The following is a 20,131-nucleotide window of genomic DNA, read 5'->3' as shown; positions in this document are numbered from 1 at the left end:
TGGTGGTGGTGGTGGTGGTGGTGGTGTGTGTGTGTGTGTGTGTGTGTGTGTGTGTGTGTGTGTGTGCATGTGTGTGTGTGTGTGAGCCTTTGAAGAGAGAAAAGGGATTTACTTGTTTCATACAAGCTTCCATTTTCCTTTAAGTTCCCTAACTCACCAGTAGAGGGACTTCTTCTATTTTATTTCTGGATTATCATTCTGTCTTCTGAGCCATTCCAAACAAGGAAAAGCTTCTAATTTCCCAAACATCATGTGAAATTATCACCGGCTGAACAATTCATTCTTGAATCTGCGTGGCGAGTCCCTCCCCGAAGTGATTTAGAATGCACCTTTTGTCAAAGACCAATCTGCAACTAATTAACATCACAGTAATTTATGCCAGAAAATTGATTTTTGCTCACTATAAATTATGCAAGAGTCCCATCCGCTGTCTCTTCCCACCTTCTTATCTCTCTGGCAGAATTGGTGGATTGACATGCAGCTGAAGTGTCCTTGACGAAGCATTTCTACAAACTGCCGGAGTTGGAGAAGGAAGGGAAGGAGGGAGAGAATATTTCCAAGGCTGTACCGACTCGTGAGCTTGTGGCCTTGACAGGCGCTATAAATCAAATCAGACAAATACGAACGCTTAAACAAAGCGTTTAACGTAGATGCATGTGACTTTTTTTCTTCTTCTTTCCCCTCGCATCCCAACACATTCTGTTAGCACTAGTTTAGCACAGATATTCACATCGCCAAAGCTAAGGCACTAAGTGAGCGCTAATTAGTAGAGCGAAGGCATTAATTATGTAACACGTCATCTTAATTTGCCATCCCAGATGTACGGTGTGTCAGAGGAGCACTTGTAAGCACAGTTTGCTAATTGATAGATATTTGACAGGATGTATGACAGCAACGCAATGAAAAAGGTGACAGTTGGTTTGCAGAGCCCGAATCAGATGGAGTAACACTTAAATGCTATAATGAGCTGAGAAAAGTTAGTAATGTGTGTGAGAAAAAAATAGATATTGTACAAATTGCCTCAGAATGGGATAAACAGAGGCGATTGTGCATGACGTAATGGAATATAGTTGTCTTTTGTGAAACTTATCTGTCATGTGGCTCAGCTGTCAGCTGTCTGGAACGCAGCGAATATCAAAAATCAGAAATGTCAAACTGCTGCTCACCATTAGTAATTAGGGACCTTAATCTCTTGATCACAAGTGGTGCTAATGTTGAACTCTAATATAATTTGGCACTGGCAAAGATTAGCTTCATTCCAAGAGCAAAGAAACTCCATTATGACAATGTGTGGCTAATTTGGAAACCGAGTGAAAGTTAAGAAGCCCAACATTATCCACTCCGACCACCCTTATGGCACATGAAACACCTAAGACCGCCACAGCAGCTGCTTTCCCCTCCTTGGTAGGCCTCACATTGGCTGATGGCGTCACTGCTCATTACAATTCTGCTTGACTTCGCACAGTTGACAAGTGTCAGCGCCACATAAACACAGTCATTTATCTTTTTTTTTTTTTTTCTTCAGTCAAAGGGCAACTTTACTTCTTATATTGCCAGTGAAAGCTGCCACTGGATGTAAATCTGGCACTGCATCCCAATGTGAGCAGAATTTGTCAGATTCAAGGTGGAAGACTTGCCTCACATTATACAAACACCAAACGAACATTCAATGTGCAAACCAGTGGTAAAGATCAACTTGCACAATTTTGCAATAAGAGTTTGTATTCCATTGCTAACGATTACTTTTACAACTATATCACTCCAAGACCTCCATTTTACAAAGGGGTGCTCAGTGCAAGGCAAATGTAATTGCTAATTTCCAAGCAGCGCAATGTAATTTTCGTATCCGGCATCTATTAAATATGTTTGCACCTTTGGGCACGTTGGTCCATTACAAAGTATCTCTCTTGCTATTTAAAGGATCAAATAGATAATTGCATCTACATGTGCTAGTTTATCACATCCACTAGCGATGTACCAGTCTACCGTGTTTAAGTTCGTCAACCCGCCACACCGGGAAAAAAAGTTTAGTATGGAAATTTCACTGAACCTCTTGGAGCTATTCAAGATTTATCAAGTAAATGGCTGCTTTTACTGAAGCCAACTTGACTGTATGAACCCGGACTGCATGTGTGACTCTGATTAACGTGAGATCCTGTCGTTGCTTGAAGGGATTTAAATAATCAAAGAGGTTAAGCTCCTGTGCCATGTGAGTAAGTTGTGCACATGGCGGTGATGCACTTTGTGTGTCTGTTGTTGGGGAAAATCTGCAGGTGATTATTTCACCAACCTATCCTGCCATTTTCGTATTAATCTTTCCTCCTCCTCATCAGTTAAATACTGTTGATATGTAGGACTTGTTGTTGGGACAGAGGAGTGAGACATGTTGGAGGAAGATGGTCGACTGTCTACCACATCTCAATACTGGAGTGACGAACAGATGGAGAAGCAAAAGGGAACTGGACACACCTTAAGTGTACCTGCATCATGCACCACAGATTGCTTTAGTACGGCACTGAGTGTTCAGATAGCTATCACTAAAAAGCATTAAATCTTTTTCTCCACCCTGACTAGCCCTGTGTCCTAAATCTTGGGAAATAATGCCAAAGGACATTGTCCTTTGTTTGCTAGAACAGAGTTTGTGCCCAGAAAGTGCCACCTCATCAAACATGGGCACACCTATCAAAGTCATCTCACCTTGGGAGAGCTGGCCAAGTCAAACTAATTCCTGGAGCTCTTTCTTAGCAGTTTGTTTGTGGGGTCTACATCTGCCAAGCCGAGCAAAAAAAAAAGGAAAAAAAGAAAACAAACGAAACACAGGTGGCGAGAAAAATTCAGCCAATTACCTGTCGCTGTTTCGCGAGAGCAAACAACATCTCGCAAACACTGTTGATGACCGCAGCATGTAGAAGGAGACAGAAGCCCTCCGAATCTTTGGGATTCCCATCCAAATAATGTCAAAGAAGAGCCTTTCCACAGATACAAACTCACACACTTTAGTACAAGTCCATAAATTGCATTGGTATACGGTAACCAAGTAACAACTTAAGTCTCAGAACACAATGTTTTTGCACATGCTTTGTTCTCAGCACCAATTTTCTCTCCCTTTTTTTCTCTGACTTTCTCCTCCACCATAAGCTTTACAATCACATCTCCTGAGTGCAATTCCTTCAATGGTACGAGCAGGTGGAAATCCACAGGGATGCTGAGTACACATGCTGCTGCTGCTGGATTGATCAGAGCGCAGGGTTGAGTTGACTCGCACGGTTGGGTGTAGATGGCAGGGGAACACATAACAAACCACTTGCCAAACCGCAAGTGGGAGGACGGGATCATCGCTGAAAACATGGGAGAGCAAACAGCTGGACACAGAGGAGAAGTGCAGCGCTGACTGGGAGAAAAGGAAGAAGTGGAAAGGAAGACATGCAACTTATCCAATTTGATAAGAAAATGACTTAAATTCATTGAATGTTTTACAACTGAAACAAATAACCAAGTCGGCACAAAAATAATAATTTTGATGTTCAAATCATTTTTTTTTTTTTGTGTACATTTGTAAAATGTACTAGTCTCCAGGATTGGCAACAAAGAGAAAGGTGGGAGCAAAATGTGTTTCTTTTTAATTAAAATTGTGCCACAGTCATGAATCGAACAGAGACAATCCAAACAAAACTCATTAATAGTTGCAATTGCATGAAAATATCAAATAAAAAAACTGATCTAATTTTTCTGATTGTTCTGGTTGTTGATTTAAAAACCATTAAAAAATATATATTTTTTGTAATTGTCCAATATATTTGTCAAATTTCAGAGTTTTTCCCAATAAATAAGAAGTATTTAATGATTAATTGCAGGCTGTGTTGCCTGTTGCTGGCAAAGTACTTGACAATCTCCTTCTAGAAGAAATGGACTTTTTTAGTTTATGACATCTTACCCCTTAGTGTTGTATCTTACCCCAAGTCTTAGTCTTTAAAATGTTGCTTTTTTTTAAACTGCCAGCATCATACATGAGACAGATTTTCCAGGATCTAATAATATAAATAAATATAAATAAAGTCTCCCAACCACTATTATCTCTTAAAAACAAGCTATTTGAAGACATCACTCAAGGAACTGCTTCTGACTTTCTGACATTTTACAAATGTGATCAATAAAGGAAATTATTGAAAGCAATGGCTCATACAATGTGAACATTTCCCTAATCGTCCTAATAGCAGTTTTAATCAAGATTTCCTGGGTTTCTGCAAATCACAGTTTGAAAAGGAAATGGTTTTATCTAAAAATACACCTGCTTCATTGGCCTAAATCACAAATAAGAGCAGCAGTAGCAGAAGCTTTCATATTCCATCATAAATAAGAGCCAACTAATGCATGCTATGAACCCAAATTGCATAGTAACATGTGGTTTGGTCAGCGGTGGGGAATCTTCACCGGAGCACGGCGAGGAATGTACGGAAGCTGGGCAGAAAGATTAAACTTCCTTGTTAATGGGGGAGAATGAGCGAACTGGGGATGACACCTCTAACCTAAAGTCCACTGCTAAAATTCTTTTTGTCTCCGTAGTCTTATTTTAGCTTACTTTACAATGGACTCACCCGACCGCAGTGTGACCACCACCAGTCACAGGGTGTCAGTCACGGCTGAACTTAATGAATTCCTCTGCTTGCATTTCTGACTGATTGCCTACAGCTAGATTCCATACTCCACTGTAAAGTTCATCTGTGGTTTAAGAAGAAGAAGAAGACGTAGGAGAAGAAGAAGAAGAACAAGAAAAAGAAGAAGAAAACGAAAATGAAGAAGAAAATGGAGAATACAACAAAGAAGAAGACAAAGACAAAGATGAAGAAGAAAAAGAGGAAGCCCCTGTCAAAACTCAGCTTTGAGACTTTTCGTTATTGGTTGTAAAGAACAGCCTCGGGTTTCACCCTTCACCTCTGATTGATATTTGGTCTTGAATGGGGTATGGGAGTATGGCAGAGGTGGAACGTGACAAATGGCTGGACAAGGGCTGAGGCAGAAGAAGGAGGTGATAAAAAAGTAGTCTCATAAATCTGAAAACAGAAATGTCTCTCCATTTAGGACTTGGCATCATTTCCATTTTCTTCCCGATAGATGGACAAACATGTTAAACTCTTCTGTGTGCAATGCAGCTGCAGGACCTCGTCCAAGTTGCCATGAAAATAAGATGAGGGCGACGTGAGAAATGTTGCAATTGATCAAAAAGCCTTCCATAATGCTTTAAGAACTCTTCAATCAGTTTGAAGCGCATTTCTATACAATCCTTCCTTCCTGCTCAGAATCTGCATGACATTATACTGTAAGTGTCAGGATTTTTCCCATCCTTTCATCTAGGTTGGTCATTTATCATTCTTACTTATAGTTTTTTTCCACTCTTGGCTGCACATACAGTATAACGCCACACGTGCCCTCTACAAAGGGCATCTCACATAATTTGGCTCATTCAGTGGTAAAGATAATAATAATTACAGTTAATTAAAAGATTTCGTCACCCATGCTGTTACCAAGACGACAAAAACCCTCATGTATGCAACTTTTTCCCATTTAAACCTTTCCGTGTTCATCCACCTTGTTTTAGACTAAAAAACAAATTAGCACGATTTTGACATTTATGTCTAACTGCTAAAAGGAAAGAACCTTTATTCATGCAAAGACCCTTACTTTAATTATGCGGGGGCTGGTTTGGATATTCCATTTCCTGATGGCTCTGTTTGACCCATAGAAAATTATCACTCGACTCTGCACTATTCCTCATCTCCAAACTCCTATTCAGTGGTTTTAAATTTGGAATTTAGCCCTCAAAACTTAAATGGTGTGGTTTATTCTCACTCTTCTAATTAGCATTATTTCAATAAGAACATGCAGCTGTTTTCAGTGAAATTTACTAAAAATTCATCTGAATGCCCCTAAATAGCGCCTTAGTTGCAAGATTTTGAATTTAGCGAAACATTTAGTAGCTAAAAATCCTGATAATTCAGTCAAGTGTTGCTGAATGGCAGAAAAATTTGTACGCATGTTTGTTTTTGCTGCACCTTGGTGACAGCAAAAATATCTAATGAATTCAAAGATACAAAAAAAAAAGAAAAAAAAAATTCTAAGATGATATTTTTCATGTAGTTTTTCCTTTTGCCCAATTAGCATAGTTCTTCCTCTGACCCTATTTATCGGCTGATGAAGAAGTTGTAGTTATGTGACACACTTTTTTTTTTTTCTTGGGAAAATATTATTAAAAAGCAAAGTAATTATCACAGCTCCATCACCCACATTGTTCAATGGGTTCTTCTATTCAACGTGCTATAGTTGCTGCATTGTGAGCTTTACCGCCTGGCAAGTCTCACACACATATTGTCTCTTTGGATTCTTTCCTCCTCTTCAGCTTTGCCATGATGCTATCATTGTGACAGATTAAACAAAGCTGTCAAAGATGGGCCACAAGGTTGAAAATAACATCGGTGATCATGATGTCAAGTTAGAAAGGTTTGTCACTTTTCTGTGTATTTATTAACAAACATAAGAGCACAAAAGAAGACATTTAACTTCGGCAAGTTGCCGTCACCCTACGACAATGAATCATCTCCACTCTTTATAGGATTTAGTCGAAACGCAGCGCCGGCCTCAGCGGGTGGTGATGAAATCAAATCACATCAGAGCTACAGAAAAATGACGAGCCTCATATTTATGCATAAGTATGTCGTCTAATACGCTGACAAAATATCAAAGGTAATGAAATTTAAAAAAAAAAGATGAAAAAAAAATTAATGAACCCCATGAAACACCTGCTGATTATATGGCATATCAAATTCACATAAAGACAAAGGATTACTTTCTGAATCCACTTCTCTTTCCCATCAGCACCTTGGCCAGATTAATTATCTTCCACCAATTAAAGGGGGAATTATATTCCAGCTTCCTTCATATGCTAATGAGTCAACTCAGGGATGGGACAGGAAATTGGTAATGTCCACCAAAACGACGCTGGCAGGAGATACGGAAGGATGATGGAGGCAGAGGAGTCATATTGAGTCAGAGAGGGAAATATTGTATTAGGATGAAAGACATAGAGGTGCGGAATATTTAAAGTTATTTAAACTCCCGTTCCTCGCATCACCAGAACAAACAGTCATCCAGCTGTCATCACTGAGTCTTAAACCTGACTTCTTTTTGATGACCTGCAGGGGGCGTCATTTATTTATTACCTTAATCAATCATTTCCTAATGGACTTACATTTACGTAAGTGAGGTTTTATGTTAATTTTGTAAAGTATTACGTAGATATACTGAGGATAAATTATATGCTTTAAGGCTAATTTGTCATTGAGAAGTTGCTACCTACCGCAGCATGTCCTCGGGTTCAGTTGCACAGCTGAATTGGCTTTAAAATAGTGGGTGATGTCATATTGATTACTAATTATATATTTTATGGTCTGGAATATATGTTCGCTCTTGTATTTGTACTGATATGCATTATTTTCATCTAATTTAGCAACACGACAACAAAGGAGATTCCTCTGACCTAAAAACTGATGCACCCTGGAGTTAATGAGAGCCAAATTCTCCACCAAGGTGGCCAAGACAAGAGCTCGAATCAATGACACTTGAATAGATGTAGTTGTTCAGACTCTACTTTGATCACAGGATGGAAATTAGTTGAGCACACTGGATGTGAAAGGAGATCTAATGGAATACAATGAAAAAGAGGAAGAAACATATTTTTAGACGTCTTGAGCAAAGAACTTCTTTCTTCGTTAGTCCTTATTCTCGTCATGTTCCTAAAACCTCCATGTGACAGGCATGAATATTTTTGCTCCCCCACTTAAAATTCATGTTCTAAACTTGTACTTCACTCCTGTTATTCTTTATTGTCTACACACTGAGAAAATAGCCTCTAGCTTACAAATGCGTGGCAGAAAACACATATCAAGGGAAAGGTTCTCATCATGCCAGAGCGGCGGTTTGAGCTGAGAAAGCAAAATAGTTTCTTTCATTTCAGACCAGTCAAGCCGCTGTGTAATAATATTCAGCACTAAGCAAGACACTGAAATGGAATGGTGCTATCCAGCAAGAAGCCATTGTTCACTTGAGACATTTTCAAAGTGCAAGACCGAAAAAAACGAGTGGTGCAAGAAGAATTACTCCTCCTCAAAATTGCCATGTGAAATGCACTCAGTTTATGGGGGAAGGCAAGGGCATTTTAGGTAGAGATATTTTCTTTTTCAGGTATTTACACACCGGTGTTGTCGGCTTCTTCTCTTCCTCCAACCGAACACACCTCATTTACTGGATCAAAATAAGAAGAGCAGGTTATCAGCATCATTCCCAGCTCATTAGCTTCACTGACAGTCTCTCTTGAACACCAAAGTTGCTGCTCCTCTGTATATCTATTTCATCTCCATCCCTTTATTCTGCTATGTTTAATCTAAGACATCAAATGGTGCACCTTACAAAGGCATCATAAAATACCAAATTTCATTTAAAAATGAATCTCGCTTCCTATTACCCAGCAAGGGAGCTCATTATGATTTTATTGCTGCTCATTATAATCAAATGGAATCTGACCTTTTGTCCCATTGCACTGCTGTGAGAGGGCCTGTAGGCTGTTGATAAAGTGGGGAGGGACAAGGGTTTTGATGGTAAAAAAGGATATATCTGCTGGACGTTGAAGATATTACATAGAGATTAATGTATACTTGTTCAAGATGAAAAAAGATCTTGGAATCCATGAATCCCTTTTAGGAATGTGATAGCACTGTCAAACAAAGATACCCCCCACCCCTACACTGTGTCCATCAATTTCAAGTTTCTTTGTGTGTTGCTCTGTTAAGTTGTGTATTTCTCCCATATGATGGCAATAAATATATCGAAATATCCCAAAATTATCCTTGGAATGCTTATTATCATGAAAATTAGACAAACGTTTTTTAAGCGACGAGTAATACAATTAGAGGATATTCGGTCAATATGAGATCAATGGATCAAATAAAATAAATGTAACTGGAAACTATGTAGACTGACGCAGTCTTGCATTATTAATTATTGATGATCAGCACACAAAAAGTCGGTGCGTTTTGATTCAATTCTGCTCATTAAAGCTTCTACAGTCAGTGGTCTAAAATGTCAAATGATCAAAATGCTTTGCGAGAGCAGATGTCAAGCATTTACGGGTTACAAATAGAAGATAGAGAAAAAGAAATGGTCTGGAAGAGCCAAGTTGGCAGGACAAAGGATAACACTGTGTGCAGAATAAATGCCTTCAAATCCGGACCAGAGAATAAACATTGAATGACAAAGAATTTCTGATTAAAAGGAAAGGAACAAAGGAAAACAAAACACTTGAAACGGTTAAAAAGAACTTGGATCTCTCTTCCTTATTTCTACAATGCCTTTTTAATCATTTGTTAAACCATAAAAAAACAAATCAAACTATGAATTTTCTGCACTGCTGCATATTCCATAGAACCAGGGTAAACCCCAGCTATCCTGCCCATCCATCAAAAGGCTAATATGAGACAACTTCACATGGAGGCTGGATGTGGGAGACAACCCACGCTGACACAAGTCGGCAAAAAAAAAAGACGGGAAAAAAATGTTGCCTTCACTGCGATTGCCAATCATCAATCATCTCCTGCCACCTGTTTTGAAATGCTGAATGTCTCTAAAGTAGATGGAGAGATTAAGACTATTCCCCATGGCTGACATTTTGAAGCTGGTGAAAAAAATGATTTATGACAGAGCTTGGCCTTCGCTGGAGTCTGTCTTTGGGTCTTTAAAGGGACATAAAGTGTGATCAGGCAGCAGTTAATAGCAAACACTTTGTCTGACCCCGACACCGATGATGGGTGACGGAGGCTGCGCGGAAATGTAGCCGCCCCTCAACTCGAGCAAATCTTGTTCACCTTATCCTGTTTTGTCTCAGGCTTGAGCAAATGTGAGCGTAAAATATGAGAAAGTGTACGACTTTGTTGTCATGTGCAAGCACGGGAACACCCTTACTACAAAGAATGTGTGCTGCACTTTTAAACGACCAGTTCATTGAATACGAAAGATCCATTTCAATCGGCCCTGATGATTTTCCTAAAAGCGTGACACTTCCGTCATCATCAGGTCTATTCTGATGTAAAGCTAGGTGATATTTTTCAAGTGCACCCAATATTTGTGGAGCTCAACATCAAACTAAGTTGCAGCATTATCTTAGACAGCTGAAGATGTTTTGTCCTAAATGTAAAGAACAACCAAAATGCAAACACAAGCTGACTCAGTATGAGCTGTACAGCGTAACTTAAATCTCCAGAAGCCCAGAGATCCTAAATACATTTGAAAAGTCTTACTTTCACCCTTTCTGAAGCTCAAATATCTACTTTAGCAGCTCAAGAGCTCAAATATGTGTGCACGCACCAGAGAGAGCTCTGGTCAAACACAAGGTTTCCCTTAAAAAAAGGTTGTTTAAGTCTTCTCGAAACAACACGGGTTGTAAGGCCTGTAGGAGACTTGGTTTTGTTTGCTCAGTCCAACTAAAATAACACTATCATCGCTTCATCAATATAAAATTTACTTTTTTTTATTTGGTTATTGGTCAGAAGTGTTATGACCTTCCCCAAGTCAACAAGTACAGTATTTTCTGCACTATAAGGCGCACCTAAAAGCCTTTAATTTTCTCATAAACCGACAGTGTGCCTTACAATCCAGTGAGCCTTATATGTGGAAAAAGTTTAAAATGGGTCATTTGTTGAAGGTGGGCCTTATAATCCAGTGCACCTTATAGTGTGGAAAATACTGTATAACCAATTATAAATGTGACAATTCCAATATTTGCTTATCATTAGATTATACTGTACAAGTTGAGTTCTCCCTATCTCGAGTGTCTAGTCTGTAGGAACTTTGGCTGTGATAGTGTCAGTGACAAGCAATCTGTCACCCACTTTAACTTCACGCTTAAATATTTCAGCAGCCTTAAGAAAAAGTGCTGAAGTGGCTCCTTGTGAATTCCTCTGCTTAGCAATTAAAGCGGCCGCGAACCCTATTGAGTGCGACATTTTTGGCAAAAGGTGCAGTGATCAGCTTTAAGACACCTCGTTTTTTAACGGCGAGCTCAAGGGACATTTATTTGGCCAGGTCATAGTGTGAGAAACATGAGTTGTGAAAAGCAATCACCAGACATTGTGCAAAGTCATCAACAACAACAAGGATAGTTTTTTTTTTAATGTTTTTGTGGACACTAAATGGAAATGTAGCAGCTGAGGTGAGAAAGGAGGAAATTTGTTCTTACCTGTGACGGACAGCTCGGTAGTCCTCCGTACCACAAAGCTCCCAAACTGTAACTCGCAGGTGTAATTCCCAATGTCATCTTCCCGTACTTCCTTGATGGAAAGGGTGTCCCGCCGCCTTTCTATGGTTTGTCTCCACTGCTTTGGCTTGCACTCCTTTTTTAAAACACAGACAAAGACCATGGGGAGAGGATGTTCAAATAAAGTGCATCGCTGTTGGTGGTAAAGTGTAGAGAATGCTTGAAATCAGTTGGATGCCTCTAACGGAGAAAAACTCTATATTTAGTCTTGTTTTGAAGGAGACTGAATGGAGGCAGGTGCAAGACGACTAAACATCCTGTCATCAAGAGCTACGTTGCATTTCCATCCAGTTATTGTTACAATTCCTCATTTTGTCAGACAAACTTAAAATTTTCACGCGTTAGTCAGTGGTTGGCGTATTGTTACAGGGATTTAATGGATTGAAAGATTGTGTTTCTGTAGTAGTGTCTGCATCAGGTACTCACATCTCTTCCGGAACCATATTTACAATCCTTTGGAAGGTTTTATAAACTTAATGTTGCTGAAAATTTACTAAAACTTGCTAAACAAATGTTGGCTATTTGGAGCAATTAGAATTGGCACTTTCTATTTAAGTACTATGTATTTAGTCAATGCGGGATTGAGTTGCTAGTCCATCAAAACGAGTTGTAAGGCTGGAGCACAGCTAACAACGACATCAAATTTGAAATTCCTTTGGAAAATCAGCATTATTTTAGCTTTATATTCATTTACATGCAGAAATATGTTTGTATATGTAATCACTTCATTCATTCATTCATTCATTCATTCATTTTCCGTACTGCTTCGTCCGCTTTTGTTGGTCACGGGTTTGCTTGAATCTATCCCAGCGGACTTATGGGTATGAGGCGGGGAGACGCTCCAGACACATTGCCAGCACATGGCGGATATGTAATCCAGTGAAATAATAATCCGAATAATAACGCTAATAATAATGAAACATCTGCTAATATGAACATAAATATTGTTTAGACAGACTTTCAGTTTAAACTCTTGAGCAACATGTATGTATTGTTTTACCAGATGGGTTGATTCCATAATTTCAAGTCATTGAAATTACTGTGGGCTGAAAGAGACACATTCTGTCTGTGTGGACAAAGAGCAGAGCTACAAACGTGTGCAGTCGTAGCAAGTAGGACTTCTTATTTTTAATCTGGCTGGGTATATTTGGATTCTGGAGCAGATCATGAATAAACGGCTTTGTGTGATGCAGTGCAAAAATAAGGTGACTTTGTTCTCCTGGAGGTCTATAGTAAAAATGTGAATGCATTCATGTTACAGCATCTTCAGTTTGTAGAGGGAAAAGAAGTTTAACATTTGAAACACTTCTAGTCTCTCTCACAAACTCTTTGTGATGTGTTTTTTTTTTTTTTTTAGCTAAAAGATAGCGTACTGTGTGTGAATATTTTTTCTCATTATGTATGTACGACAGCAAAACTGGAACCTTGGTGTTTGCTTTTTATGCACTAACAAGCTTATTTACAATCATTGCAATAAAATGATTTCACAGTGGAAATCCATGCTTTATACTACAGACCATATTACTCATTTTGTTGTTCTTAGTATCTGCATATGTTTGTTAAGAGCAGAAGAAAACAAATGGATCCCTGAGATAACTTTGTCCCAACTTACACAATTCTATGTTTCCAAAAAGACCCAAACTTGTTTTACAGCTCATAAAAAGATGTTATTACTGAAAAATCTCAACCTGAAAACAAATTGACTGGAGTCTCATTTAGGAGTAGGAGTAGGTATAAACATTAAGGAAGAGCCGACGCCTTTTGGATTTTGAGCCGCAGAACACCCGAGGCAAAGAAAACTGGGGCACTGTGGGTGTGGTTTTCAACTGTGTGGTCCAAGACAGGCCGCTAAGAATTAAATCAGCTCCCACTCCCATGCAGAGAGCCAATAACCGGAGACCACGACACCCACAGTCATTATCTGTTATTTTAATTTCAGTTGAAAATCGAGGAAGTGCTGCAGCCACCCCCAACTCAGCAAACCCACATATTTGATGAATAGGCCCCTGAGCTTCACATTACGGCGCTGTCGGACATGTGAGGTCTGACCGGGTCAGTCACACCGAGGGTGTCATCACTCACACTGAGGAGGACGAGGAAGTTTAAATTCAAAATTGATTTATCTTGCCGGTGATGTATTTATTCCTTTGATAAGGTTGGCTTCAGAAGTCTCAGAGGTGATTTAGGTCTGAATGTAGCTGATTCTGACAGGGATATTCTTCATATGAATTAAAAAACATCTTTGATTAATTGAAAAAAGAATATTATGAATGCCAGGTGGCATCTGAAGCATCTGTCAGGGAAATCAGATTGATTATTTATGCAAAGAGCTAATAAAAAGGAGATCTTACCTTGTACCACAGGATCTCAGGCTCCGCTCCCGGCTGGATGTAATCCTCAATGCCCTGGCAGGTGATGTCTTTGTTTTTGCTTAGCTCTGCCTTCTCAAAGAACCTCATTTTGGAGTTGTAGCAGAGGTCGGTGTCGTTCTCTGCCACCGTGAGGGACATGGACACCTTCATGCAGTATGTGGAGTTCCTGTAAAAAAAGAAAGAAGATAAAATGCATGACTCATAGGAGAAATGAATGCTGTAAGATACATTTCCACATCTCATTCATTAGCTTCCACTTGACTCACTTAACAGAGAGAGGTTTATTGATGGGAAGCCCTTAATGTTGACGGTTTACTCATCATTTCAAGTATAAACCTAAATTTGGCAGAGCAGGTTTCAATGCGCTTTATCCATTTCTAAATGAATATCCGTAATGCACGTTGAGTCTGCTGCTCTAAATTTAATGGAAAACTGTAAAAGTGTATATGAATACTTTATACTTGTGTGTTGAAGAGGCTGGGTGGTAATATGGAGAGACGGCTCTGAAAGTCAACACTTGAAGATTGATAGAACCTTTTGTTTTCGTGTGCTTAAAGCAAATGCAGCTCAAACCAGTAGGAAATTATTTACTCCAAATGATGCACTGTGAACACTTTTTTATGCATAAAGATGAGAATTTATAACGCAGAAGTGAGAAAGTGAGTAACATGCAAGATTAATTGTAATGGTTAGAGATTACATGTTTGCCCTAACTTAAATATTCATTCACGGAGGAGGAAACATTTAATTTTTCCTACTTGGTGATTCAGTATACGTTCACTCTGCTGCCCAGAGCCCCAACAATGCTCATGCACTCATGTACCAGAGATAAAATTAAACCTCTAAAGTATTTGCAGCTAGCTGGTTTGGGTCATTAGCGGGACAATGATTTTGAGATTGCTGCTTGAGTAATTCTTAACAGAACATAGGAATCAATGGAGACATTGATTCACTGCAAAAGTTGGGCTGTTTGAAGAATGGAAACACAAGCAGAGGTCCTCGATGATCAATAAGTTCGATAAGAACAGCTTTTCTATGCCCAAACTGGCTAATAAGACTGTCACGATTGACAAGTGTGCCGGTCCGCCTGCAGCAAATCCCTCCCGGTTTAAAGACCAACCAAATTGGCAGTGTTTAGGAAAATCTCATTGCTAATTTTCCAACAAAAGCTGGTTACACAAATCGAGCTGAACCAACAAACAATTACAAACATGTTAAATCCTTACATAATTGTGCCGCATTAACTGCCTCGTGGATTAGTGCAACACACACTGGTCTTCACTACAGTGTCTGCAAACAATCCGCTGGCCTTCAAGCTGACCAGAGCTGCTTGCAACGCTTACGGTAGCTGTTCCGTTTTCCTCAAGCCCGGATGCAAATGTGACATGATGTGGAGATTATCCTTGACAACTCCTACCAGATGGACACCTGCGCAAATGAGATCCCAAAGGTGTGCTCTCTTTCCTGTTAAATATTCTGGCCAGCGCTGATAAACTCGTCCACTGGAAGAGACGGAGAGAGAATTGTGTCATCTGCTCCGCTTGAGTGATCGATGGTGTGGGCCAGCGCTATGTCCTATGATGCCTTTCCAAAATTTCCATCCATCATGATGTGTTTTGAGCCTGAAGAGCCAGGTGATCTTTTGACTCTCCACTCAGCAGGTATGATATTCATGAAGCCCATTCACAGACCCTAAGCAGGGAAATTATCCTCGTGTCCTGAAGTCCACTGCACCTCAACGCACTGAGCATTCAACGCTTTGCATGCTGCAGGAATGGTAATAACCAGCCAGGCGATACCACGGCATTAATTGGGGAGAATGTCTGTCAAACGTGTCAAACTGATGGCGATATGCAATGTCGTGGCAATGATAGATAGCATCCTGCATACATCAGCTGAGAGTCAAGAGCTGGGCTGACAGTTACTGTATACAGCTGGAGGGCAAGTGGAGGACTTGAGCAGCCATATGTGGCAAATGCAATGAAATTCTGAGGTGCACTGGTCAGTTAGGAGTTAAGCAGCCCACTAAAGGATTATGATTGGCACGCTGTGCAAAACCAGTTTGAAAAGTCTACAAAAAAATGGATGGGATTCAGCATCGGTTAAATCTGCCAGACAAATTGTCTGCAGTCACTGCTAGTTAGATGTAATAGACGGAATATATGGTTTTTATTTTACTGACACCCCCACCAGAAGACGAAGCCAGACGGAACCTGCCCTTTCACTTATTGTCTTATATTAAATAAAAGGCAACATATTTGATTAGAAATCCTCCTGAGAATCGGAGGCACCTGGGGAGAAATTATGAACTAACTTAATGAATGTCTTAATTAAAAAAACTCCTTCCTAATAGAATCACGGATGGTGACATAATTGCTGATTATTCATCATGACTTCTTTTCAGCTCTCAGACGGATGACTTGTCATCAAGGGCCAGAGGTTAAAGCTGATTGAAAACTGCATAGAATAAAAAGGTTTAAACTGGGAAGATCACAACCAGAAGAGTTGTCCAAATTGGACAGCAGGATAGTCAAAAACATGTTCACGAGGTCCGCAGAACATTCAACTCAAATCAAAAAGACTAATTGAATGAACACAAAAAGGCAAAAAGGCAGGACAGAAAAGTCACAAAAATAACTGGCAAAAGATGAGGGGAAAAAACAGACTCAATGCATTTGGGGGGGAAGGCTAACAAGACACAAGCGAAACTAATCATCAATCCCAAACGTGGGGAAAGTAACAGCAGGAAGTGTGAAGTGTAATCATGACATGAAATGAACTGTCATCTAGAAAAGGAAGTATCAAAGAAAGCCCGATATCACGAGAGAAAAACACGAAAATTATTTCATATCCTCAAACCCCCCCCCCCCAAAATGATTCATAGCTTAAACCTCTAATCAGTCTGCTGCACTTCCCCATCCAACCAGGAACGTCCCCTGTCTTTACGGCTTGACAAAAACACCACCAAAAACATTCTGAGTGAGATCAGAGCACCAGGATCACAGACGTCCATCACTGCCTCCCCCAACGGCATGCTGGATGGACTCTGGCTGTGCTGAAGCAAACAAAGGTAGAGCTAAGCACCTCAACATCAGTTCAAGGCCAGGTTAAACTGAGCCCAATAAAGGTAACGAACCATGACTGATGTCTGTTAAACTACATTAGGAACACATCTCTTTGCAAAATAACTTCTGTGATCAGATCGATCAGATCCAACAAGAGTTCTGGATTCGCTGCTGCTAGAAACATGTCCAAGAGAAGTCAGATCAGTTACGCTAAATCAGTCTTTTATGGCCCCCTGTGCTATCTATTGCCAAAACTAAGGTCACGGGATGCATTTGGAAGAATTGGACTTCTAACTGTTGTGGCCATCACAACTCAACTGTCAACTCTTGGATGAAGCCGGGGATGATTAAGCACCACAACTCCCCCAATCTGACTGTCGGCCAACTTGCTCCTACTTAGCCTCTGTCTCAGAGTGTGGCACTTGTCTGCCATGCTGGAACAATCGAATCCTGCCTCAATTATAATCCATCCACATCATCTCTACCGTTCTCTCTCTCTCGTTCTCTTTCTTTGCTTGTGGGTTTGTGTCCTTGCCTCCACCCATCCTTTTCTCTCTTATCCTGTAGTACACAGCTTCCCAGCCTGAAACACACACCCCTGTGGACGGACTAGAAGCATCCCTGCATTGTGCGATACCTGTGTGTGGCAAGGTTGACTGCAAAGTAAGAAAAGCATCATTATTCATACAAACATGAAATAATTAAATGCAACATCATTGCAGACAAATACGTGATTCTCAAACTTGGTTATATTGTATAGAATTGAGTGCGGCTATGTGCAGTTTTAGCCCAGTCATGCTTTTTAGGATTTAAAACACATCTCGGCGAGATCAAAAATATTCTGGTGCTGTGCAGCAGACAGGATATTTTCTCATCAATCTGTTAGAATCCCTCCTTATTAAGGATTCTGAAAACAAAAGCAGTGTTGTTTTCCAGAAGACCAGCTGCTGAGATCTGTGACTTGAATGTAATGGTAATAGTGGACTTCAGAGGCATGGGGATAAGTTGAGTTTCAGTTATTATGTAGTGCAATTGTGATTTCTGTCCATCCGTGAACCCCTCCAAGCTGCACCACAGTCCTCAAACCGCACTGAACTGTTTTTTAAAATACAGTATTCTATATATACAGCAGCAAAAGCCAAAAAAACCCCTACATTAACCCAAGAAGTTATTTTCCAACAAGTCTGAGAATTCCTCCAAGCTTTCCCTTGAGATGGTGTCTCAAACTGTCAGCAGCACTCCTTGTGTGCAAATGCATTAGTAAGTCATTTCCTAGTTGCTGCCTTCAGGGAGCTTTTTCCATTCTATGACACTCAACCCATCGCTATGCGAGCAATGTGATTCGGTAACAAGCATAAACAATTTGTCTCCATTGTATTCTGTTCTTACTTCATCATGACCTTATTCATTGGTCCGTAGGCCATCAGGGTGTAATGAATGAGCAATCCTACTGCCATGCATATCAAATAAAAACTTGTATGCTAGCAATAACGCCGCCGGATTATAGGTCAATATGGAGCGTGTAGGTGAAAAATGTAAACCAGGTGCTGTTGTTCTGAGCACGATAAAAAAATTCCTGCAATTTGAACCCAGCCCTGCTGAATAAACAACTACAGTGATGTTCACTAATATCTGCCTTTGTTTTCAATGACAGTGGGGATCGATTTTGGCAATATGGACCAGCTCTGACTAGCAGCGATGGGAACAAGTCACTTTTCACTACTTTTCTGGCACAAGGCAACGACCGATGTTGAAATCAAGGATGTTGGCGGGAATATACTTTTCCAATCATCTTAGTTTGTGCAGCACGCAACTATCTTTCAGTCGGCATTGACTTTGAAAGAAATCTGGCCAGGCAACAAGCCCAAGGCATTGAGGCATTGATTTGCATCTAGCCTTCCCCGACGTTTCTTTGATAGTTGGTTTGTTGTTAGCGGGATGACGCACAAACTGTGGCTGCTTTACACAAAATCTGTTAGTGGAAAAATAGAACATGGGTCAAGTAAAAAACTGTTATATTTTGGAGGTTTCGAAAGTTACAAGAAATTTTATTTTTCCACTTATGCAAAGAAAAAAAAAGCCTTCCACATAGCGTTCTGATGTTAGACAGTACCACTCTAGCCTCAAAGGAATTTACTCAGGGCTACACTATTCTGTGTTCCAGAATATTTGTAACGCCATCTAAATTTAGCAAATTCGTTTACTGCTGGTTAACCAGAGTTTAAGTAATTCCTATCATATTAATTTTGGTACACAACCATTTTATAGCTTTCTTTTTTTGGATCCTTTTCATTGATTTCAGCTGCCCGTTGACACCAAAAACCACGCTTTAAATGCAAGATTGAAGGAAAACAAAATATTGATAATTCATTTAAGCTCAATTAAGATGCATTTTCTAAAATTATAATGATTTTTCTGTTCAAGCCACTTTCCTATTCCTTCCTTACTCTTTTAGGATTGAGGTGAGATGCGGTTTGACTGGTATCTGCTGTATTGCAGATGTGTCGCTGTTCACAGTCACGGGGAGGAAGGAGGAGAAGCTGGCTGTGCTGCCAGAGTGATCATGCTTGGGGAGTGGTATTTCTGACATTTGTCTGACAGATAAAAAAAACCACCATCAGATATGAGGAAGAGAAGGTCAGTGTCCATGCTATCAGATAGCGCTGGTTTGGCATCTTGTTTGATGACTTTCTTGATTCAGTGTGGACCAGGAGAGCCAACATCCTAGACGCAAAGGGGAAGAAACACTGTCTATTTCACGAAAAATAAGTTAGAGATGTGGAAAAAATGTAACCGAGAAATTCTGTCTGCATTTGCAGGCATGTAAGATTAAGAAATGGAGTACACAATTAAAGTCCTCACATTGTATGCTGCCTTCTGCTCAATCGTTCTGTTTAGTCATGCAGATGGTGACGACTTATCCGAATCACAAGGTCTCCAAGAAAGAAATCCCCGCATCAAACCTTCACCTCCATTTTTCTTGCAAGTCTCTCGAGCTTGGCTTAATCAAATGGAATCAAGCATGGAACAAATATCCAATCGTCAAGCGTGAAGGGCATTGCAACAAATTTGGCTGCGACCGTAGTGCAGACACAGGGTAAATTAAACATGCTATGAGAAGCCAACATACTGTGTATCAAAATGAGCACACAATTTGGAGTCTGGTCATTGTTGTTGGGCCTTTAGGAACAATTTAACCAATAGACAAGTACATTTACAGAAGATACTAGTTTTCTGAGTTTTTTTTCACAAACTGTCTAATGCAACACTTTGATTTGAATAGGAATGCCACTATTACATTATTTATTTGCATCTAAAATATACTGCATGTGTCA

The 20,131-nt window shown here is 39.9% G+C and overlaps 1 protein-coding gene across 2 annotated transcripts in view; it reads right to left on the bottom strand.

Moving 5' to 3' along the window:
- LOC137591477 (interleukin-1 receptor accessory protein-like 1) overlaps positions 1-20,131 on the bottom strand; it is a 205,861-nt gene that overhangs the window by 98,470 nt on the left and 87,260 nt on the right. For both annotated transcript variants that reach the window (XM_068309503.1, XM_068309504.1), the window contains exons 4-5: positions 13,711-13,897; positions 11,282-11,435 (exon numbers count right to left, since the gene is read on the bottom strand). In XM_068309503.1, the coding sequence (XP_068165604.1) occupies positions 11,282-11,435; positions 13,711-13,897 (341 nt within the window). The remainder of the gene's footprint in view (positions 1-11,281; positions 11,436-13,710; positions 13,898-20,131) is intronic.

The sequence above is a fragment of the Antennarius striatus genome, chromosome 24, assembly GCF_040054535.1.
Source record: "Antennarius striatus isolate MH-2024 chromosome 24, ASM4005453v1, whole genome shotgun sequence".
Lineage (NCBI taxonomy): Eukaryota > Metazoa > Chordata > Actinopteri > Lophiiformes > Antennariidae > Antennarius > Antennarius striatus.
Note: the sequence above shows the minus strand (reverse complement) of the source record. Positions and strands in the feature narration are given on the sequence as shown.